General features: G+C 40.0%; 1 protein-coding gene across 1 annotated transcript in view; it reads left to right on the top strand.

Moving 5' to 3' along the window:
- CSMD1 (CUB and Sushi multiple domains 1) overlaps nucleotides 1–24550 on the top strand; it is a gene marked incomplete at its 5' end in the record, with an annotated part of 1150904 nt that overhangs the window by 374846 nt on the left and 751508 nt on the right. Inside the window, one exon of the mRNA XM_081335496.1 lies at nucleotides 8555–8667. Coding sequence (XP_081191622.1) covers nucleotides 8555–8667 — 113 coding nt within the window. The remainder of the gene's footprint in view (nucleotides 1–8554; nucleotides 8668–24550) is intronic.

The following is a 24550-nucleotide window of genomic DNA, read 5'->3' as shown; positions in this document are numbered from 1 at the left end:
GGCAATGTTTAGCTCATCCATCATTTTCTGCCCTGGCTTGACCTAAGACGGTAATATGAGTAAATAACCTGCCATAGGTAGAGATACAAGAAAAGACATATTGTAGCATAAAGAAATCAACCCACTTGTTCTCCAAGTACCTTACCTAGCTAGTAAGAAAAATGAAAATTAAATGGCAGGAAACCTGGGTTGCTCATCATGTTCAAAAGATTATGATTTTCATAAGGACTTGTCCCCAGTTTGAAGACTGAGGAATGAGGGAGGGACATTTTGAAATGAGGCATGGACTGACCAATATGCAGAGAGGAGACCATGAAAATTACAAAGCTGGCCCTTCCAAGGATCAACATTTATTTATTTATTTATTTATTTATTTATTTATTTATTTATTTATTTATTTATTTATTTATTTATTTATTTATTTATTTATTTTATATAGTTTTCTATCTCATGCTTGTGAGACCTGTGGAATAGAGAAAACAATCCGATAGATCCTCCAATCTCTCTCAATAGAGTTGCCATTTTTGAGAGAACCTATAAGATCTTCCAAGTGTCAAACATTGGAGCAGCCATTATATATATGGTAAACATACTGAGAAGGAAGGACTCTCTGGAGAAGAGCATAATGCTGGGAAAGGTTGAGGGCAATAGAAGAAGGGGAAGACAGAGAATGAGGTGGCTGGATGGAGTCACTGAAGCAGTAGGCGTGAGCTTAAATGGACTCCAGAAGATGGTAGAGGACAGGAAGGCCTGGAGGAACGTTGTCCATGGGGTCATGATGGGTCGGACACGACTTTGTAACTAACAACAACAACCAAAAACATATTGTATTTGAGCAATCAACTTCAATATTACAATATTTTTTCTAGTTACACATTCTGTATTTGCAGCTTTACTATTTTTCAGCATTCCAATAAAATAGTTGGCAAGTAGTTATAACCAATCTTCCATCATTTTTTTCCACTTAGGCACTAACATGCATACCATTTGTTTTCTATTCTATTCTTTAACACACTGTATTGCTACTATTCCAACATAAAATCTCTGAAATTCTTCTTCATTCAAATAGTTCCCTTCCTTTATTTTTTATTCCATTGACTCTATTGGGAGTTTCTTGTTAGTCTTTTAATTTGTTTTATATCTATATAAACTCATTTATTTAGACTTTAACTCTTCTAATCCCAACTTGAGTTGTTCAACATATAATGGAAGCCATTGGATCCAGGTAGGCTGAATAAGGATCTAAGGAAAGTGATAAGACTTGAAAAAGAATAGGAAATAAGGGTTTTTTCTTACTCTTAGGGAAAAAAGAGATAATATAGAACAGGTGACAGGACAATGGACCTATCTAGGGCAGAAGGTATTGTTGAAATAAAAATCTTCCATCAGGGTCCAGTCCAAGCTGGGAACAAACAAAATGGAGACTGCTTTAGAAAGAAGATTGTAGTTTATTGAAGAGCAGAACCCCAAGACATGTGTCTCTGGAGCAGCTGACCACATGTTGCTGGGAGTGGTGGATTTTTATACCTTCTTGGACTTTTGTGTTTGGAGTTGTTCCTGTGGCATGAACTTTGACCTGAGGTTCAGTGTGCCCCTCTGGTATTCTAATGGTGGTGGGTTAATCCTATTACACCCTAAAAGTCATGTCCTGCTTCCCTAGGGCTGTGGCTGATGGCTATGTCCTGTGTTGGATTTTTTGGGTGAGGGTTTGTTGGTTGTAGGGATCTTTATCTTTCTAATCCCATCAGCTCTAAGCTTCCTGGCTCCAGTCTTTCTAAAAGGATTATCAAATCTGCATTTCTACAGACCTTGTCTCTGCTTGTGGCATAGAGACTGTGGTGGTGGTGGTTTCTGCATAAGATTTTCTATTATTCTTTTGGGGAAATATATTCTGCTTTCTTTAATATTCCCCAAAATATTTCTTTCTCTGTGGTTGTTGAGAGTAGGCAGACCCAGGTCTTCAGGCCCTTTTGGGTGTGGATTTCACCTTGGGAGTCACAATATTCCAGAAGGCAGGAGCCATAGCAGAAAAGGCTCTTTTCCTGGACCCCACTGGCCAGAATTTCTTGACTGACAGGATCCACAGCATGGCCCTTCTAATGGCTTGAGTGAGATGGTTCTTTAGATAACCTGGACCATGCCAAAAAGACTTTAAAGGTAAAAAATAATATTGCACAAAGTAACCCATAATGCTGTCATTCTTAATTTTAAGACAAATGATAGCTAAGAGTAGCTAAGAATAGTAGATGTTAGTAAATTCAGAGCAAGAATAAGTTGAATTTCATAGCAGTAGATGCTAAATATAAATGGGGCTGAAGGTGAGTTGGCATTCCTTGCAAAGAATGTACATAAACACAACTGCAGAAAGATTTCACAAATTTTAAAAATGGAAAGCAGAAAAAAAAGCCCAATGAGGTTGTACTAAAAACTTAGTCAAAAAACAAAGGCAACAGAAAGAGTATAAATCAAAACTTCTATAAGTACATTCAAAATAACAGGAAGAGAAAGTGAAGATGGAAAAATCCTAACAGGCTATAAAGCAAAGATCAACTATTTATTTTGGTTCAATTTTCATCACCAAGAAAATGCAACTGATGTGTGTAACTTTCTTAACAGAATAACACATTTGGAAGGGAGCTTGGGGGTCTTCTAGTCCAGCCCCCTGTTCAAGTAGGAAACCCATTTCAGACAAATGCTTCTCCAATCTCTTCTTAAAAATTTCCAGTATTGGAGCATTCACAACTTTGGGAGGCAATTTGTTCCACTGGTTAATTATTCTAACTGTCAGGAAATTTCTTCTTAGTTCTAGGTTGCTTCTCTCCTTGATTATTTTAAATCTGTTGCTTCTTGTCCAGCCTTCAGGTGCTTTGGAGAATAGCTTGACTCCCTCTTCTTTGTGGCAACCCCTGAGATATTGGAACACTGCTATCATGTCACCCGTAGTCCTTCTCTTCATTAAACTAGACATACCCAATTCCAGCAACTGTCCTTCATTCGTTTTAGCCTCCAATCCCCTGATCATCTTTGTTGCAATCATTTTTGTTGAAACAACAGCATGGAGGTCATTTGGCAATTCTTTCTTTGTAAATTATGTTGGAAAATAATTCAGACAAGAGCAGGATGGATCCAGGTGCTTCAGAAAAAAGTGGCAGATGTCAAAATAGTTTCAATTTTAGAGTATTGCCTGAAATCTGATCATAGAAGATCAACTCAATCAACAGTCATTGTCCATAATTCAGATCCCAAAGGTGATTTCATTGTGGAGTTGGAAATATTTACCAAAATAATATAACAACAAGAAACAAACATTACAAGGTTGCATAAATATATCTTCAGATTAAAATTACCTGTGCTAATGTGACATATATCAAACAAATACAAAACATAATGAGATTATAACATTGTTATTATTATCCATCTGTGATCTCATCAGAAATGTATTAAGTGAAGAAAATACTTTTCTGGATCAAGAGTAAGCTGTCGTGTTACTGATAATGATTTTTGAATTCTTTTGGGAAGGGTTTGGATCACAGAGAACAGACAATTGGTAACAGATTTTTCATATAGAGAATACAAAGGGAGTCAGTCAGTGATTTATAGAAGTAATTATTTTAATGAAATTTTGGAACAAATATCAATATGTAGAAACATTGACAGTTGAACCAGTTACAGCTGCTCATAAATTTTTGTCAAGCCTATCTTTAGGGCTATTTCTCATGCCGTGGAACTCTAAATAAGAATACACTACAACAGGGTCTATGCATTATTTCTGAAAATAAATGACAAAGAGTATCTGCTTTGCTGGGCTTTTCACTGTACCTTTTTTAAAAAAATGATTATAATTTTCTGTTCCTGGAGCTTTCACTAACAAAAATCTAATGCAGAAAATAAAGTAACAAAAAGCTCCTAGGAACCAATTTCATAAGAACTTGATAATTTGCAATTCAGAATTTATCTGACAAATGCCTTTAAATATTGTTTTATGGAATAAGACATATTTAAACATGCAAAACAGTCCTGTGACTCACTATTCATCACTATCCTGTGTCTCGCTGGTAACTGTAAATGACGTTTAACTGGATAGCATATTGTCAACATGTTGCAAGGGGGCAAGATAAGTGATGCAAAGACTACATAGTCATTAGTTAAGTATTCTTAATATTAAAAGGTAAGGAAAGGTTTTCCTTTCCAGCCGTGCCCGACTCTAGGGCATGGTGCTCGTCTCCATTTCTTGGCTGAGGAAGCCAGCATTGTCTGAAGACAATTTCTGTGGTCATGTGACCAGCATTGCTATACGCCAAAGAAACACAGAATGCTGTTACCTTCCCACCAAAGTTATTAATCTAATTGCATTTGCATGCTTTTGAACTGCTAGGTGGTGTTGTGATTCAGTGTCAGCTTGTGGTTCCAGGAGCTGGGTTTGATGATTCTGAAGTGGAGGAGGAGGAGAGGTTTGGAGAGCCTTTGGTGTCAGAGGGAGGTTCTGATGCACTGCAGGACTCTCAGCCTGGCCCCTCCCATCTTGTTCCTCATCAGACTCAGCCGTGTGAGCACGAAGTATTGGAAGAAGACAATCCACAGCTGGCTCTGTTCAGGGATGCTAGGAGCAGGAGGCAATCTAGCAGAGCAGAACAGAGGAAGGCAATGAGGCAACGCCTTGGTACTGCTGATAAAAGGGGAAGGTGTGGGAGGTGCTGGTTGCTGAGGGCAACCGTTTGAAGATCTTCTGCTAGAGTCCTGGTCTGTTAATTCCTGTTTAATGCTTGTTTGAACTTTTCATTTAACTCTTGTTTGAACTTTTGATTTCTTTGTCAATAAATTTGGTTGGGTTTTTTCCAGCCTGTTGACTATAAAAAGGGGTTGTCCCTGACATTCAAACAGGGCTGGTCATAGGCTGGAACAGAACAGGTGGTCAGGAGCTGAGGTAAGAACAGGAACTCAACCTGTTGCACAGTGCTTGGGTCTCAAACCCGGTCTGTCAGCTTTCCAGCTGACAAGCTCAGCATCTTTATCCACGGAGCCATTGTGCCCATTATTCTTAATATTAATCTGGAATAATTGCAGAATCATGGGAACTGAAATTGGAATTTTCAACTCTCATTTATAGTGAATTGATCAAGCATCTCTTTGAATGTTTTGAAATGCTTTTTCCCAGGTACAGTATTTGGCTACCTGGGCTAAGTTGCATTTCTTACCCCCTGCTATGGCTTGAGTGTTGAAGCCTGTTATTCCTTCTTTTCATTTTCACCAACCTGTCACATAAATATTATTTGATGGTGCAGAATTGCTATGTGTACTATACAAATGCTGGTTTCATTTCACCTATGTTTTATTTTGGGAGGAAAGGTTGAGCTGTTTCTGTAATGATTTCTGAGTTATTTTTTCAGACAAGGTTCAAATTTATTTTTAAAGGTGTGTTGGTACTGATGCTTAGAACAGTTGGTCTTCAACCTTCAGAAAAGTACAAGCATCCCATTCACTTACTGTGTATACTTGTGGATAAATCAAGAATCTTAGGTCTGAAAATACTCCCCCCAAATTGGGTTTGGCTTATCAGTGGACCAGAGCTCAGATTTTCTAAAGCCTGTCATGACCTTAAAATTGCACAATTTTATAAATGATGATGTAACACTTTTTAGTTTTCCCCTTATTGCTGTGGTTGAAACTTCAAGGATGAGCTTATCTACAGGTGACACATTTTTTCATGGTTGAAATATTGAGGGTCGGCTTATCCATGGATGGGCTAATCCACAAGTATATAGTATATGGTCTATCACTACAGCTAATGCTACTCCCGATGCCTACACCCTGTGTACCTTTATTTATTTGCTTCTTTGTTTTGTACCCTTCCTTTATTTACAGAACTTAAGATGATGTGTATGTGGTGCTCCTGTGTCATATTTAGCTTACAACAGTCCTCTGAAGTGGTTTGATATGCACACTCACCCATATTTCTACTCATACATTTACAAAACTACTTCCTCCTCAGTTTCTGTTGCTCAGAGATTGTTCTTGTTCTGCAATCATTTTTGCACTATATCATTGGAGGGACACTATGATAGTTTGATTCCTCTGTTGTCAATGTTATTGGCTCCCACAGCTAAATTTCAGTGCTGCAGCAAATTCCACCAGATTTAAGTGTACCTAAAAAGCAACTGTACAGTATGTAGGATTTTATCCCCAGCCATTTTTCTTCATTATTTTTTAAATCCTCCTTTTTATAAAGAACAAAAGGCATTCTATAAAGCAGGGTATAGATCCAAGGAAAGCAAAAACATTTTGACTAAAGTAGATACATATGGACAGTTCTGTGGATAAGTAGAGACTAATTTTAGCTATATTTCCTTGTTTTCTTTACCTTTTTCCATAACTCCTTTTTGTAGATCGCGCTGTTTTGTGCCATTTGCATTGTGTTGTTTATTCCAAGACTGAAGGAGCTGATGGTGTCTACCTATCTATGCATGCATGGACGGTTCTGTGTTATGGTTCAGAGAATTTTTAAAAACTGAATGGTGCTGAACCACTGGTATTTCTTTCCTCTGACAGAATTTCACTTTATCCTATTAGTTATACTAGGTAGCTAATAGTTTGGGTGGTTTTTTTTTATCTTGGAATATACTTCCTATATATTGTACTGTTATATAGTGCTATTTAGCTCAGTAAATGCCAGCAAGGGGACCAGTACCCTTGACACATATTGATTGCTGCAGCATTAAGAAAAGCATAGAAGCCTGAAAATAATGAGAATAAAGGATACACATACTACTGCCAAAGCCAGCAGCCCAACATAGGTGAAATGGCATTCTGAGTTGTGATAACTCAGCTGCCTATTAGCAACCATGAAGCAGAGCTGTCTGGGGAAGTAGCGGCTGTATCAATTGAACAAACAAGCAAATAAATAAATGGTTTACTATTGGTGAGAAGGGAGGGGGAGGCAGCCATCTCCAGCAGCATATATTGTTGTCAAAAAAGGGAATTGAACATAACAAAATTTTATTATTCTTTAAGATATGCCTATTTTACCTTGGGGGGTCCTTGGTGCTCTCTGAACTTGGTTGTTTTCTTGCAGACGTTTCATTACCCAAACTAGCTAATATTATCAATGCTAGACTGAGTCTAGTTTGGGTAATGAAACGTCTGCAAGAAAACAAGCTCAGCAAGCACCAAGGATTCGTCATTTCAAGCCTGAGCTAGAAATATTCTTATTTATTGCTATACCTTTATGGGCAGGTGGGAGAAGGAAAGGTACTTTGGTTTTGAGCCACAACAGAAGGTGCCCTCTGGATTTTCCCAAAAATGCTTTTTCAAGAAGCAACTGGACTTTCTTGTCCAGTTTTGCTTCTCATCCAAGAAGCTTCTTCAGCTCTGAGGTCAGAGAAGTGAAATGTCTTCAAAGAAAAACAAGAAAGTCCAGTTGCCTCTTGAAAAAGCACCTTTTTGACAACCATGTTCTGGATGACTGAGAATCTCCATAGACAGTTATGGATTATATACAGAACTTGTGAATTAGATGCAGAGAGACAGAAAATCTGTGACATCTTACACAATTCCAAAGGTGGTTGAAACTCCCAAAGGGATAGGTTTCCCTTCTCCTTTGGGAGAACTAACACAGATGCTCAAATGCCCCAGAGTTCCTTCACCTATGGGATTTTGTCTCTCAGAATTGCAGATTTGATGCAGCCTTTGACTAAGACAGAAAGAGGATAGCACAAAGAATACAGCTTGGAGTGTGACACTTCTTGTGTTATTTTTAAATAGGCTGCTCTGTCTTGGTCTAGCTGTGCCCTCCAGTCCTTCAAGGAGAACAGGGAGAAAAAATGGCTGCAGCCAGGAACCTCACTTAGCTTTAAAAGCATTATAGGAATAAACACAAATACCACATGCCTTTTCATGCATGTGGTATGAAAAGCAACAATTTTCAGCAACAATTCACTCTGGCTTTATCCATTTATAATTGTGCTGAAATAGGAGAACCAATTTTTTTAAAATCCTTTGTCAAAATATAAAGCATTCTCCATTTTTTTTATTTCCAAAAACTTACAGGGGAGTTGTTGTTGTTTTTTCTTTCTGCAAAGAGAGAGAAAGCGTCTTCAGCTGTCAGTTGTCACTTGATGTCACTCATCAGATGATAGCATTCAGAAGCTGTTATCTTCTGTGAAGTGGGACTTTCATGGTGGGTCTTTGGGAACATCAACATGTTGCTGATCCTGAAATGGCAACTTTGAGTTTACCCATCATTTTAAAGTTCTAAATAGAATGCAAATTGACTTCTCTTTCCAAAAGTGAACTTTGCATGTATCATTATTTTTTTCAAGCTTCAGTTTATTTTATTTTTTTTCTCACCAAGGAAGGCATTTTAGGTAGCCAACTAGTTCAGTTGGATTACTGAATTTCATTCTTAAAAGAATATATATATATATATATATATATATATATATATATATATATATATATATATATATATATATATATATATATATATATATATATATAGTCATATTCTCCTCTACTTTGCCCCCCCAAAAAAAATCTCTTTCATTTGTCTATCTTGCAGGCTTTCTGGATTTCAACTGCCCTCATCTCTTGTGAGCACAGGGTCTATTCTGACGCTTTGTTTTACGACCGATTTTGCCGTGAGTGCCCAAGGATTCAAGGCTATCTATGAAGGTAAGATGCTACATTTTGATATACAAACAGACCGACAGGTTGAATGGCATGGGTGCTTTCCTTCTGGACAGATTGAATTCCTAAGACAACTTGCAGGATTGTTGTGAGAATATTGAATATCTTGTTAAAATTATATTGATAACGACTGGATTGTTAGTTTTGGAAGGGTTTTGGATTTGTTTAAAAAAGAGAGCTTTCCTTAGAAGTTTAGTTGTGCAAAGTGCTGGCTTTGTTTTGCGGTTTATCTCAGTTTCCAAATATCTGAAAACTTGAGTTGCAAAAATATAGTTCTGGTGTTATTTCTACATTTTTGTCAGAGGCAGTCTATATTTTCTTATGGTATAATTGTGTATGTGTGCATCGGTGCGGGGATGTGTGTGTGAGAGAAAGAGTATGAATAAATTGGTAAGTTATTAAGTAGTAACACTTTTTTGCCGTTTATTCTTATATGTGTGTGTCTGTGTGTTTATGACAGAAAGATACTTGTAATGGTTTTAAGGGCCTTTAAAGACCTGACATAATTCTGGGGGCACCATATTCCCCACTGAAATTAATGCTGTTCAAGGCATCCACATGGACATATCCATTTAGATGCTTGTCAAAATATAGAGATACTTACTCAGCATTGCATTACAACATCCATTCAGATGGTTATCCAAATGTTGAAACAGTAGCTCTGTATTGCATTGCTTTTCAGTGGGATGTACATTTGTGTGTATGTTAGTAGTCAGATTGCTTTGACTGTCTCTGAAAAATTCAAAATTTAAGAAATGGTAAGAAACATCTGTTAGGGAAATAGCTTACCAATGTATTCAATTTGTAAATAAAAATGGAGAAGCAAAAAGAAAATAAGGCTGTACTGCAAGGGTGCAATGTTATATTTATTTAACTGAAAACATTAAGCTCATTTGCGTTAACACACATTTGGGTTGATCTCAATGGAGTTGATTTTACATGCATAGGTTTGCTTTGTTATAATGAGATTTCATGCATGCTTTCTAAAAAATATTTTTTTATTAAATGAACACATTTATAACTAAGAATGCTAATAAATTCTCAGGAGGTTTTGAAAGATCAGGGAGATTCTCTCAATATTCTCAATCTATACCTTCTTGCAACTAGCATTCCAAAGAAATGTTTAATTCAGAGCTGTTGAGAAAGTTTTGTTGTATTTTTTTTTATAAGGGTAGTTTACAGGCTGATGAAATGAATCAAATTGAATAATACAGTAAACTACATACAACAATTTTCGAGAATTCAAAAATTGAATATTTGAAGCATATTTAATTTGATAGAATTCCCTTCTCGTGGCCACAGAATCAGTTTGGCTGTTAACTAAAGCAGAATAAAAATTCTGAACTACTTTTCCATTTTGTGTTTGTCTTTATATATTAGCATATGTTAAACTTTAGCAATTAGTTGAATCTTGTAAAGTTCCATTCCAGAAGCAAAACTGTAGACCATGGAAGTAATCAACTGCAAAGTGAATGAAAGTCAAATGTGTTTCTCTATTTTTCTTCTAAGAGCTTGATTTTACTCATAGTTTGCAATACTAGAAGTCCAAAGCTCTTTGGAAGCCTTGAGTTAGCCTACCAAACAAAGTGAGAGAAATATTTGAACCTTGGAAAGAAAACACTGTGTATCTCTCACTATTTTTTCTTCCTGAATTTAGAATCACCTTTTACTATTAATGCTATAATATCACAGTTATTATAACACTTGCCTTCCAAGCAGTAAACTGGTGGTTCACCACATATCAAGATTGTCTTAATAACTATTTTTCTTATACTAATCTTCCTATTTTTCCATTTTTAAAAAAATGATCGTGGTTCTCTTATTTTTTCCCATCACTGAACATAGAAGGATTTCACGCTTAGTTCTCAAATAACTAAACAAAAAAATACAGAAAATACAGAAAGCACAGGAAATAAAAATAGTAATTCTTTAAAAAATGCTGGATCTTGAACCATCAATCTGACGTTTATAACACAAAACACTGCAACCATTAAATTATTATAGGCTTCATCAGTGGTGGGATTCAAATATGTGAACAACCGGTTCTCTGTGTGGATGCCACTTCCAGAAGTCCCTGCTGGGCCCGGGCAACAAAAAATGAGCTTCCGGTTCTGCTGAACTGGTGAGAACCAGCTGAATCCCACCACTGGGCTTCATAGTAAATGCAGCTCTAGGAGGTATGAGAGAGCATGGGAAGCATTGACTGAATTGAAAGGCTTTTCCTGCCTCTGTGAAAATACCAAACAATTGCTGAGTTCATCCCGTGCAGTCTCCAAAATGACCTAACCTGAAAAGTGTACTTTGGAAGTGAAGCAGAAAAAGTGGTTCCTGAAGTATACCAGGCAGAACTACTCCCTTGGCATGCTCAATATTTTAGTGGGATCAACTTCAGGTCCATTTTGATCCCTATGCATTCCCTTTACCCAAGCAAAGAGGGAAATGCCGCTGGTGGGAAGAAGAAGAAAGGGGCACACCCACAACAGTACAGTATGATCATGCCTGATACTTAATACTTAAGATGTTTAAAAATCTGAACAATCACAGTTCTAATTCCATGGAACATCTCTCTCTCTCTCTCTCTCCCTCTCTCTCTCCTGCCCTCCCTCTCTCTCTCCTGTTATGAATTATGACAGGATGATAGTTGCCTCCATTATCCTACATTCACAGACCACATGATTTATGAACCCAGGTTTATATGCTAGTTGTAATAACAATTCTATCATTTATTTCAAGCAAGTTGAGAATCAGCATCCCTTCTTGCTACTTTTATTTAGACAGAATGTTTGCTACTAAATTCTCAGTGGCAATGAGGGCACCGTTGGGAGATTAAAAACAAACAAACAATAGATTTGGGATAGATTGTCCTGGAGAAAATCTATCTATGTGGTCATTAGGAATTGAAAACAACTTGATGGCACATAATCATCCATTCTAAGATACAGGGAGAAATCCATCTGCCACATCCTTATTCAGAAATGAAATCCATTGGGCCATGACTGACAAGGCTAATAAATGCTGGAGCTGATGGCATTAAAGCAGTAGGCAAAAACATTAGGAGGGCTCCGATTTAATAAAGAATGCCTTGATAAAGTTGCATGGTTTACTTTCAGCCCTACAAATGCATTTGAAAGATAGGTTAATATATTCTTTATTTCTCTTTCCTTACTGGTCCCTCTATCTTATTGATACATGTCTCTATTAAATGATTTTAATGATTTTAATATTATTAAGTATTCAGATGTTGCTGAAAAGTTGTTTATCATGTGAGTTATTTATTTTATTTTATTTTATTTTATTTTAATTCCATTTATATCCCGCCCTTCTCCAAAGACTCAGGGCGGCTTACAAGCTTAGCAGTAGCCTTCATTCTATGTATATGCCTGCTTATTAGGGCTTTCACCACCACCCCCAAGCGGCATTATTACAAAGTCAGCTTAATTGCCCCCAACAATCTGGGTCCTCATTTTACCTACCTGGGAAGGATGGAAGGCTGAGTCAACCTTGAGCCTGGTGGGATGCGAACCTGCACTAATTGCAGGCAGCTGGTATGGACAGCATTCAATATAATAGAGTCGCTCTCTGAGGGAGATGGGTGGTTCCTACATATGATAAACAAACACACACACACACACACATACATAATAATAATAATAATAATAATAATAATAATAATAATAAGAAGAAGAAGAAGAAGAAGAAGAAGAAGAAGAAGAAGAAGAAGAAGAAGTAGTTGGAAGGGATCTTGGAGGTCATCTAGTCCAACCCCCTGCGCACACACACACACACACACTCACACAGACACACACACACACACACACACACACACACCAGGGAAAATATATATAAATGTTCCTCAGCGAAAATGAGCTATTGTAGTAGGGGGTCAAAGGAGACTCTATTTTGCAATTGTATGTTATTCCAGCAGTGGATGGACAGTTAGATGTCTCCAAAACTATACCTATGAAGATTCTCAGGTCATGGTTGTCCCCAAAGGTGCTTTTTCAAAAGGCAACCAGATTTTGCTTGAAGACATTTCACTTCTCATCCAAGAAGCTTCTTCAATTCAGAACTGAAGAAGCTTCTCTGATGGGAAGTGAAATGTCTTCAAGCAAAAACAAAGACAGTTCAGTTGCCTTTTGAAAAACCACTTTTGGGTCTCCCAAACTATGGAAAAGAGAAGTGATATTTAATAATAATAATAACCCCCTGCTCAGGCAGGAAACCCTATACCGTTTCAGGCAAATGGCTGTCCAGTCTCTTCTTAAAAACTTCCAGTGTTGGACCATTCACCACTTCTGGAGGCAGGTTGTTCCACTGGTTAATTGTTCTAACTGTCAGGAAGTTTCTCCTTAGTTCTAGGTTGCTTCTCTCCTTGACTAGTTTCCATCCATTGCTTCTCATTTGAATGATTCTCTCTGAGCATTCCAATGTCTTCTCATATTTACATATAAAATTCTAATTTATAAATCTGTGGAATAGCCCCCCCCCCATTTACAACATCCTACTAACTGGATCAGTGCTCTAGAAAATACTTCGTAGCACAATGAACTCCTTGGATATTCAGCAAAACCATGGTGCTGTTTGCCAGTTTTGAACTGTTGTTCTGCTCAATAGGCTCCATTTCTGAGTTTTGTCTTGGCAGGTGCATCCTGTGGCACAGTATGGATTCACTTAACTGTGCAATAGGAGCACACTCGATGTCTGTAAGAATTGGCTTGTGGCTTTAGGATTTGAATTTTGAAAGGATGCTAGAAGAAATTATTGCCCTTGAGCTCAGTTCCTTCCTTAGTGTCCAACCTGGTTTGTGTTTTCCACTATAATGATCAACTAATCTGAACTTGAATTAAGTTTTGCAAAGTGAAGCACACACTGGGCTGAAAACGTGTCACACTCTGTTAAAAAAAAAAAGACATTTCGAGAAAGAAAGGCAAACCTACCAGCTCTTTTCAGTCTTTCTTTAATTCTTTCCATTAGCAGCTTTAGTCCTTTTGTTATCTTGATTGCTACTGGGGATTTTAAAGTGACTGGTCTTTCTAAACACATTCAGGAATTATTTATTGGAATCAAACAAAAAACTCAAAGAAAAACAACTTTTCTTAAGTTATATTTTTCCCCCATTACATAGGATCGTTATTTCCTATATTTGTTTCAGAATTTCTGCAAAGTTGGCTGATATACCATCAAGTCAGTGTTGATTCTTAGCAACCCCACAGAGACATCTTCTCCATGATTACCCTAACCCCAATCTGTATCCATCCCTATTTTAGTTGATTTCTTGTTAGTCATCCTCTTCTTCTCTTTCCTTTTATCTTTCCAACTTTTAAGGACTTCTGAAGAGGGCTGTTTTTTCATAATGTGTAAAAATATTCATTTTCTAGAACATATTAAAATATAATATCACTCACAAGCTCTGAAATGGATATGAACAAACCTCCTTGAACATATTGAGGATTCATTCTGCTGTTTTCAGATTGTGGTTTTATCTATGTACTACCAAAACTTTCTATTTGCTAATCCTCAAGTTAACCCAAATGGTCCATCATACCGCAGTGAGTTTTGAATCAAGGTACCTAAAATCCATTAACTTAAAGAATGCATAAAAAATCCGAGACTCATTACTCCCATGGAATTGAGATTTGCATAATGTTCAGATCAGTTTTATTCACAAATTTATGGCTATTATAGGATCCTTGTGGACCCAAGATAGTGATTTATGCTGCTTCCTGCCAGCTTCCCACAAGCAATGCCATTGGGGAAGCTGGCAGGAGGTTAGAAGTTGTTCCTACTCCCACTGCTTTTGCCCACCTGTGGTCATTTTGTTTATCTGTTTAGGTAAATAAATATTGACGTATTGTTGAAGTTTCTTTATCATTGCTATTATATTTCTATTTATGACAATACCCTTTTTAGATAATCACAGGACTGCTCAGCATTGGGGTAAAAAGAAATATGGTCAGCCTAAAACTTATTGTTCACTTGAGTCACATCAGTCCGCACTATCTTCCTCTCAAAGAATGACCCGATGGGTCAGAGGGCTGTCTAGAATCTAATAATTATGAGGTCAGAAACAGTAATGGGCAACCGCCCTATAGCTCTATTTAGAAATTGGCCATATATTTCTTCTGCATGAATAGAACTCCTTGTTTTTACCTTGTGACCTAATGAAGAATCAATATCTCTCCAAATGTTGCTGAAGTATCGCTCCTAACTTCATTTTTATGGCCTGTCATGAACAATATTGGGAGTTGTATTTCAGAAATACTTGAATAGCCAAAGCCCAAGCCCTATTTTAGAGGGTTATCTCAAGAAAATATCACATATATAATAGCAAATTATATAGTATACTATATATACTATATAGTATACTATATATACTATATACACATACACTCCCCCACATACATACTATGTGTATTCTATACATATAATAAACATAAAAAGCATAGTAAATGCATTTATACAGAAACATAAACCTACAAATACAAAACTAAACAGCTACCTTAAAAAAACATATAGTCCATTTCTACCTTTCATTCTCCTCATGGATCCATTAACCATTTCTTATTCTTTTACTACACCATTAGAATTACACTTTAAATGTCCATTGTCTCCCTTATTTAATTTATAAAACCCTTTACCATCAAACTACTTTTCTTTCTTTTTGTACTATAATATATAAACGGACTCCACTCTTTAATAAAAGCCTTTGTAGATTTCTTTCTCACTGAATGTGCCATTTTTGCTATCTCCTCCAAGTCAATAGTTAAAGAAAATATCACTATAGAAGAGCATAACAGGCAGATGCTGAACTCTGAACCTTGAAACTACAAAGCTGATAACATTAGGAATGAGCAAACTAGACTGGCTAAAGCTCTAGATTTTATGGTATCCAAAATGTTATGGTAAGCCACAATCAACCATGGCCAAACACTCTGTGTACCCTGCTTTCCCATGGATCTAACCATGTTTCAGTTTCCACAGCAAAGAGGGGTTTCCTAGGGAAGTTAGTCCAACTAGACTGAGAATGGTTGAGGTAGGGCAGAGGGAAGCAAGGAAACAATCTGTTCTTAATGACATCTGAAGGTATTCAGCTCCAACAAACCATGAATTTGTAACTGGAGAGTAAATAACTGAAGAACTCAGTGGTATGGGACATGCTGCTACCTCATCCCCTGCTGAGTTCTCTTACAATTGGCCCTATGTAACAGATGACCTTTCCGCCACACATTTTTCTTGTTGAAAATATGTTTTATTTTGAAGTACAGCTGCTGTGTGTAGGATGTTAGACTCCTGTTTGATGTTGGTTTGCCAGCAACGCTGTAGGAGTAGAGCAAATGGAACCACTGTAGAAGCAGAGTACAGCTTCAGCTCTAGACGGACGACCAGGCGTTATGCTGCCAATTAAAGAAATTCTCCCATGGCTATAAGACGTCTTTACTAAAGTCCCCCTGAAGCACCGAGGCTACCCACACAACTGACAGACTTAGCAAACACAACTGGACATTAGAAGGAGGCTTCCTCATTTTTCAGCAAAAGTACTGATGCCAACGCTTCAGGCAGACTTTAGCTTAGGTAACAGGACTGCTGCGTCAATGTGAATCGAGCTATTATATATTTATTTATTCTTTTGTTTATTTTTTTATTTACAAAATTTATTGGTCACTCACAGGGCTTTTTTGTCATAGAACGCTCAGAACGGAGTTCCGGCACCTTTTTTAGATGGAACATTGTAGGATAGGCAAGGTGGGTTGTATGACATGTGTGAGTTCTGCAACCTTTTTCTTTTACAAAAAAAGCACTGGTCGCTCATCTTACCACAAGGTAACTGTGGGTGGCTTACAGTCATAAAAATGTATTTATATAGTACATTAAAAGATGAATAAATTAAAACCAGCCTTTCAAATCTAATGACACATGGGGAGGATGGGGACGGAGTGGAGGGAGGTGGGATCTGTCATTATTAAATCAACCACTTCCACTGCTCTGTTCCCCTGTTGGGGCCCCAAGCCAATTAGCAGAGCCAGGTCATGAGGCCCTTACGAAAGAAAAGGAGGGTTGGGGCCAACCTCACATTGGAGGGCAAGATTTTCCTGAAGGGAGGAGCAACAGCAGAGAAGGCCCTCCTCCTGAATTCCACCAGCAGGAATATTGGGGCTAATGGGACCCACAACATGCCTCCTTTGCCAGCATATGTGGAATGGGCCAATCCCAGTGGGGGTGAGAAGGTCCCTTCAGTTGCTTGGACCCATACCATGAAGGGCTTTAAAGGTGATCACCAACACCTTATTTTAAGCCATGTAAAAATTGTACTATTAGATGTTTCTTGAGAAAGAAAGAAGTGGCTGTGTTATACATCACAGCGTAGGTAAGGATATTCCTAGAAACAAGTAATTTATAGAGGCTGCTGGTTCTGTGTGTACTGGGGTGGGGCTTCAAATCCCCAAGACGATAGGGAATGGCAGCCGTATCGACATCCGGGATCGCGCCCCTGCTGCTTGCGAGCGGTGACGCGCTCTGACCCTCCGGTTAGCACCCTTTTGCCCGGGGGTGAGGGTGATCAGGCCCCTGAGCTCAGGCTGGTTTACCTTAATGCCAGATCTGTTGGGGTGGTGGGGTGGCGGTGGTTATCAGGGAGACTTTATGTCCGCGGGAGACCACCATTGTCCAGATTGCTGGGAGTGAGTCCCTCCTCCTGAGATGTAGTTCTTGGGTTCAGATGAGCTTGTTGCTTACATACCTGGCACCCAGCTGTGTGGCAAGAGCTCTGCCCGAGCTGCTCGACACCCTCTCAGGGTTGGCGGTGGAGTTCCCCAGGCTCATAGTGCTGGGCGACTTCAACCTGCCTTCTCTAGGAGAAGGAGCTAGCCCAGGAGTTCATGGCCTCCATGACGGCCATGGACCTGACTCAGGTAATTCAAGGCCCAACTCATGTGAGGGGTCACACTCTCGACCAGGTTTTCCTGTCTGGACAGTGGTTGGATGATTTGGGAGGGGGTTTACCAGCTATTACTCCCCTGTCATGGTCCGACCATCATCTCCTGCAGCTGGTCTTCCGTTATGCCACCCCCCGCTGCTGGGCGGCGGAATGAACTAGATGGTTCCGCCCCAGGCACCTAATGGACCCTGAACGGTTCCAGATGGCGCTTGGGTCTATACCTATCGCCCTCACTCAGCTGATGTCTTGGTGGATGCCTGGGAAAGGGTGGCCACTGAGGCACTCAACTGTGTTGTACCCTTGCGACCTCTGACCCGGCGCAGATCCCGTTGGGCTCCGTGGTTTTCTGTGGAGCTCTGGGAGATGAAACGTCGGAGACGGGGTCTAGAGAGTGGTTGGAGGTCCAGCCATTCCGAATCTGACTGATTGCAGTTAAGAACCTTTATAAGGTCTTATCTTGCTGCGATGAGGACGGCAAGGGCTAATTACTTCGCCGCCCTCATCGCGTCCGCAGATAATCACCCGGCTGCTCTGTTTAGGGTGACTCGCTCCCTTCTTAACCAGGAGGTGAGGGAGGATCCCTTGCAGGGACGGGCCGAGGAGTTTAGTCATCATCTGATGGACAAAATCGCTCAGATCCGAGCCGGTTTGGACTCTGACTGGGCGGAGTCTGACATGGAGGAATCGGACGGTCTTGAGCATGTTATCTGGACTGAGTTCGATCCTGTTTCCCCTGATGATGTGGACAGGATCATGGGGAGGCTGAGCTCCACCACTTGTTTGTTGGATCCGTGCCCCTCCTGGCTGGTTTATGCGGCTCGGGAGGGGACACAAGGCTGGTTCCAGGCAGTAATAACTGCTTCTTTGAAGGAGGGTGTCTTCCCCGCCGCCTTGAAGGAGGCGGTGGTGAGACCCCTCCTCAAAAAGCCTGCCCTGGACATGGCTGTTTTAAATAACTATCGTCCAGTCTCCAACCTTCGCTTTCTGGCGAAGGTTGTTGAGAGCATGGTGGCGCATCAGCTTCCTCTGTTCCTGGAGGAAACTGATTATCTGGACCTGTACCACTCGGGTTTCAGGCCCGGTCACAGCACGGAGACGGCATTGGTTGCGCTGATGAATGATCTCTGGCAGGCTCGGGACAGGGGTTGCTCCTCTGTCCTAGTCCTATTAGATCTCTCAGTGGCTTTTGATACCATCGACCATGGTATCCTACTGCGGCGTCTCAGGGGGCTGGGAGTGGGAGGCACCATTTTACAGTGGTTCTCTTCCTATCTCCTGGGCCGCTCGCAGTCGGTGTTGATGGGAGGGCAAAGATCCACCCCGAGGCCTCTCGTTTGTGGAGTTCCTCAGGGGTCGGTTCTCTCGCCCCTCCTGTTCAACATCTATATGAAGCCGCTGGGCGAGGTCATTCGTGGTTTCGAGGTAGGGTATCATCAGTACGCTGATGATACCCAACTTTTTTTCTCCACACCGAACCAACCCAGTGATGCCCTCACCGTGATGTCCCATTGCCTGGAGGCGGTCCAGGTCTGGATGGGGAGAAACAGGCTTCGTCTCAATCCTGCCAAGACTGAGTGTCTGTGCATATCGGCATCTCGGGCTAACCAAACTATTCCACCTTTAACGATGGGGGGTGAGGTGTTACCCTCCGTTGATAGGGCTCACAACTTGGGCGTCCTCCTGGACTCACGGCTCAATTTTGAAGACCATATAGGAGCCGTGACCAGGGGGGCTTTTGCCCAGGTTCGCCTGGTGCGCCAGTTGCGACCCTACCTGGACCGAGATGCCCTACGCACAGTCACCCATGCGCTTGTGACCTCCCGTTTAGACTACTGCAACGCTCTCTACATGGGGCTGCCCTTGAGGACCACTCAGAGGCTTCAACTGGTGCAGAATGCGGCCGCGCGAGTTGTGATGGGGGTTTCCCGATTCTCCCATGTAACACCTCTACTCCACGAGCTGCATTGGCTTCCGGTTGCCCTCTGGGTGAGATTCAAGGTGCTGGTGATGACCTATAAAGCCCTGAATGGCTTGGGTCCGGGGTATTTGAGGGAACACCTGCTGCCAGCATCAAGTTCCCTTCGTCCCGTGCGCTCCCACAGGGAGGGCCTTCTCAGGGTGCCGCCGGTAAAAGATTGCCGGCGGATAACACCCAGGGGGAGGGCCTTCTCTGTGGGTGCGCCTGCCCTCTGGAACCAGCTGCCCGTGGAGCTCAGGACTGCCCCTGACCTGCGTTCATTCCACCGGGACCTGAAGACTTGGCTTTTTGAGCTCTCCGGCCCAGGCTGAGAATTTTTAACTGGGGTTTTTATTTCCAGGGATAATTTAATCTTTTTATTTGTCTTTTAACTTTTGTATTTTGTATTGGTGTGATTTTAAAATGCCCTGTAAACCGCCCTGAGTCCTTTGGGAAAGGGCGGTACATAAATCTAATAAAATTAAAATTAAAAATTATATGTTGGAAGCTGTAGGAACTAGGCAAATAGAAGAAAGAGTAAAAGAGGCCACCTGCGGTGGATCAGCTTCCACAAAGACTGAGACTTTGATCCATATGTACATAGGTTTAATGTAGACAAGGAGGACCTATGTTCATCTTGAGGTTGTCCTTCATACCCATAAATTTCATCCCATGGAGAGAAATAATCAAGGTAGACTCTATATGGAAGTAAGTCACATACACAGAAGACATTTTGGAATATAGCTAATAGGAACAGAGGACAATTAAAACTTAGATTTATGGTCATCTATATAAACATTTGAGCTTTTGCACATCACATTTCAGTTTGGAAGACTCCATGAATTGGGGGAAGGATGAAATCACTGACTTGATCACCATAATCAGTGTTGTGTGCAACCTAGTTCCATCCAAGTTCAGCCCACTTTGTTATGCTGATATGTATTTACATACATACCTACCTGCCTGCCTACCTACCTACCTACCTACCTACCAATTTACTTACTAAATTTGTATGCTGCCTGACTTTTAATGACTCTGAGCAGCTCACAAGTAAAAACATTTTTAAAAGAATACAATCAGAAACAAAAATGAGGAATAAAAAACTAGCAACTATGTTCTGTGACATATTTGTACATTACTTTACAAGTAGACAAGCTCTGCAATTCTAAAAGCTTATTCTCACTAAGTAAAATCTCACTTGGGACATATTACAATTATTTTGAACTCATGAGCAATCTTAACTGCCAGACATTTATACACTGCTGCTTAAAGCTTCTGAACTCCAATTTATTTATTACGGATCGAAAGACTCCTACTGAAAAATATGGATGTTAATAATTCAGTGATTGTCATGGCCTTTGCATTTTTATCCAAAGTGCGTTGGCACAGATTTCAATGAAGTTATTTTTCTGAATAACCATATTTCGTATATCAACAATAAGAACATTGGTAGACTTCACAATTCATGAATCCTGCATTGCCTGGAGGCAGTAGAAGGATACAAATGGGCAAATCAATTATACACTGCAAAAAAACAGTTGAAAATACTTTATGCATTATACAGTACAAAATGGTAATATGCTATGAAGGTTCAGTGAATAGGCTTTGTCTCATACTTTACTTATTAATATCATATTGGCTTGCCAATGTCCATAGCCTTGAGTCATTGGCCCAAGCCAAAATCCTACATATTAAATTTTGCAGTGTCAGATTTACTTTTTATTTGCAATTATTTGAAGTGGTAAGAGAAATACACATACAGGTAGTCCTTGATTTATGACCACAATTGAGCCCAAATTTTTGTTGCTAAATGAGACATTTGTTAAATGAATTTTGCCCCATTTTATGTCCTTTCTTGTCACAGTTGTTAAGTGAATCTGGCTTCCCCATTTACTTTGCTTGTTAGAAGATGATCACATGACCCTGGAACACTGCAACCATCATATAAATATTAGTCAGTTGCCAAGTATCTGAAATTTGATCACTTGATCATGAGGATGCTGCAAAGGTTGTAAGTGTGAAAAACAGTCATAAGTCACTTTTTTCAGGGCTATTGTAACTTTGAAGGGTCTCTAAAATGAACTTTTATAAAATTGAGGACTACCTTAACCAAGATCAAAAGTGAACACATGCACTCTTATGCTCTTCCCTTATTTTTTTTTTGACAATTTTAATTATAATAATAGAGATAAAATGAATGAGAATGAATTAGAAGAGATAATTTTCAAAGGTGTGCATTAAACTGTGTGAATATCTTTGTGTTTATGTATGTGTTGACAAATCAGAAGATTTAATATACCTTTAATTCATATACTTCATGAAAAACTGGAAGTATCAGACTATAAAGAGATGCATATTCAGGCATTGTAAGTGCATATACAGTAGGTTGTACATGTGAGAATGGCATGTATGAACTACATATTTCTTAATTTCAAACTAGAGAAAATGGTTCTATGCATCAAAGTCCTTTTCTTCCAATAATGGATAGCTTATAGATGGATTCTATCGTGATTTAGACTAATCAATTTTACATTGCATGACAAGCTTTCCAGAGACTGCTGTAATATGGTTGGGTAGAAATCTGGAATGAAGGTCCAAACATGATTTGGACTGCACATTCTGTGTATAGAACCCCTGGTAGGAATTCCATAAATGCACATTTTGCCTGGTTCATATCTAGCTGTGGATCTATCATAGGAGTCACAATAAGAAGCAACTACTTTAATGTTTATCCAACAGGTGCTAAGTAAGTCCCCATTTACCATATTTTTCCATCTATAAGACGCTCTGGCATGTGAGTTTCTCCACGCCGATTAGCTGTTCGGTGGAGCACCGAACAGCTGAGCCAGCAATCCGGATGTTCAGCCGGCCAATGATCTTGCCCTCTCCCCCCTCCTGTTAGTGGCAAACCCACAGGTTACCATTATTTTTCCATGTATAAGTTGCTGCACTTGTATAAGACACACCTGGTTTTTGAACTGGGTGTTTGCAGGAAAAATAGCATCTTATACACGGAAAAATACAGTACTTCCAAGTCAAATTTTACCCATATAAATTTACCTATGTATGCAGTCATCCTCTGTATATAGACAGTGAGAAAAATAACAGTGTGACAGGAGTTACAATGTTCATTTAAGTTTCTTTTCACAAACAGTTTTTGTCCTTTTATAACAGAGGTCACTAACCTTTGTCGGCTGGCGGACTGGAGGAAAAGGGAGGGGAAAGCATTTTACATGCATGCGTGCACGTGCGCACGAGGCTGCAAGCATACAAGTGCCACAAACAGGGTGGGGCTAATGCCTGTGTGATACTAGCCCTGCCCTGTTCTTGCTTGGCACAGCGCCTTGTTTCTGTGCCCCGCTGTGTGGCGGCATCCGTTTTTGCGCCTTGCAGTGCAGCGGCGGCACGTTTTTTGTGCCCTGTTTCAGTGCCCTGTGGCACAGCTGCCTGTTTTTGCACCCCGTGGTGTGGTGGTGTCCTGTTTTCATGCCCTGAGGCATGGCAGAGGCCCGTTTCCGCGTCCTGCAGCCATGGCACAAGCGCAAATAAGGGGGGGGGTGCATGCACACACGCATGCACTGGCCAGCCTGTCCCATGGCCTGGTGGCCAGCAGGCCACGGGCCACTACTGGGCTACAGCCCACAGGTTGGGGACCCCTGTTTTATAACACTGAATATGCCTACCTTTTTAAGGGTAAGCCAGATCAATCTATAATTCCTTTATAACATCCAAGTATAAAGTGATCTCTAAAACCAAATCCCCAACTGTCTTTGTCTGATGGCCAATGCCACCATCTTAGGTGGGAAAGATATGTCACAGACCCCCATCAGCTGAAGAACCCCGACTGGAGGGGTCCAGGAAGACAGCCTTCTTTGCCAGTGCACCCACCCTGAGGTATATTCTCCCCCCCCCGAGGTAAAGTGGGACTGCCACTCTTCTGGCCTTCTGGAAAAGGTGTGATAACATGGCTCTGTGGCCTTGCGTGGACAGCCCAGGGGAACACGCATCCATGGGGCTGGTTAGTGCTCCAAGAGCCCTCCCTTTGCTTTTTAATTAATTTTTAACAGCATTTAATCACCCTTGCCTCTTTTTAAACTTAATTTTATATGCTGTTTTTATATTTTAACATTTTATTGTACACTTTCCAGAGTCCCTCTCTAAGGAAGATAGGCAGTTAAAAAAAATGTGGAAAACAAACAAACAAACAAAATGTGACATCTCCCACCCCCTCCTTTTTCTCTCAGGGATGTAGTCTATCTACTGTAGTCTAGTAAAGATAAAGCACTTGAATTCTTTTCTCCTGCTTAGACTCAGTCTGTGTTTCCCCTTCCTATCTCAAACGTGCCTTTTTAAAAGAGAGTCAAATAAAAGCAAAGGGAGATAGGAATGCTTTGAACTAGACTATTAAATCCCCTGATTCAATATCATAGATTTGGTCCTCTTTGGAATTGCTTGCTCATGCTTCCTTTTCAGCTGCTAGGTAAATCTTTACATTAACATCCAGTTTCTGCCAACGCTGTCCTCAGTTCTGATTTATCTCAGTGATGCCCCAAACTAACAATGGATTACAACTGATGAATAAATATCTAACTCCCTTGTTATCATTGCTAATATTTAGCAGTCCCTTTAAATATGCCAAAAATGTTACGTTTTAATGCATATCCTATTGCTCTGAATACTTCAGCTAGATGTTTTGAAATGGGCAATGAAAGTGATGATAGATAGAATTAGGAATTCCTGTTATCTCCCAGTTTAGGACAGGAGCCTTCCACTTTAAATTTATACCTCATTAACATGTAATATTTTTTTTAAAAAAATTCCATTTATATCCCACCCTTCTCCGAAGACTCAGGGCGGCTTACAAGCTTAGCAGTAGCCTTCATTCTATGTATATGCCTGCTTATTAGGGTTTTCACACACACCCCAAGCGGCATTATTACAAAGTCAGCTTAATTGCCCCCAACAATCTGGGTCCT

Source organism: Vipera berus (genome assembly GCF_964194415.1).
Source record: "Vipera berus genome assembly, chromosome: 1".
Classification (NCBI taxonomy): Eukaryota; Metazoa; Chordata; class Lepidosauria; order Squamata; family Viperidae; genus Vipera; species Vipera berus.
Note: the sequence above shows the minus strand (reverse complement) of the source record. Positions and strands in the feature narration are given on the sequence as shown.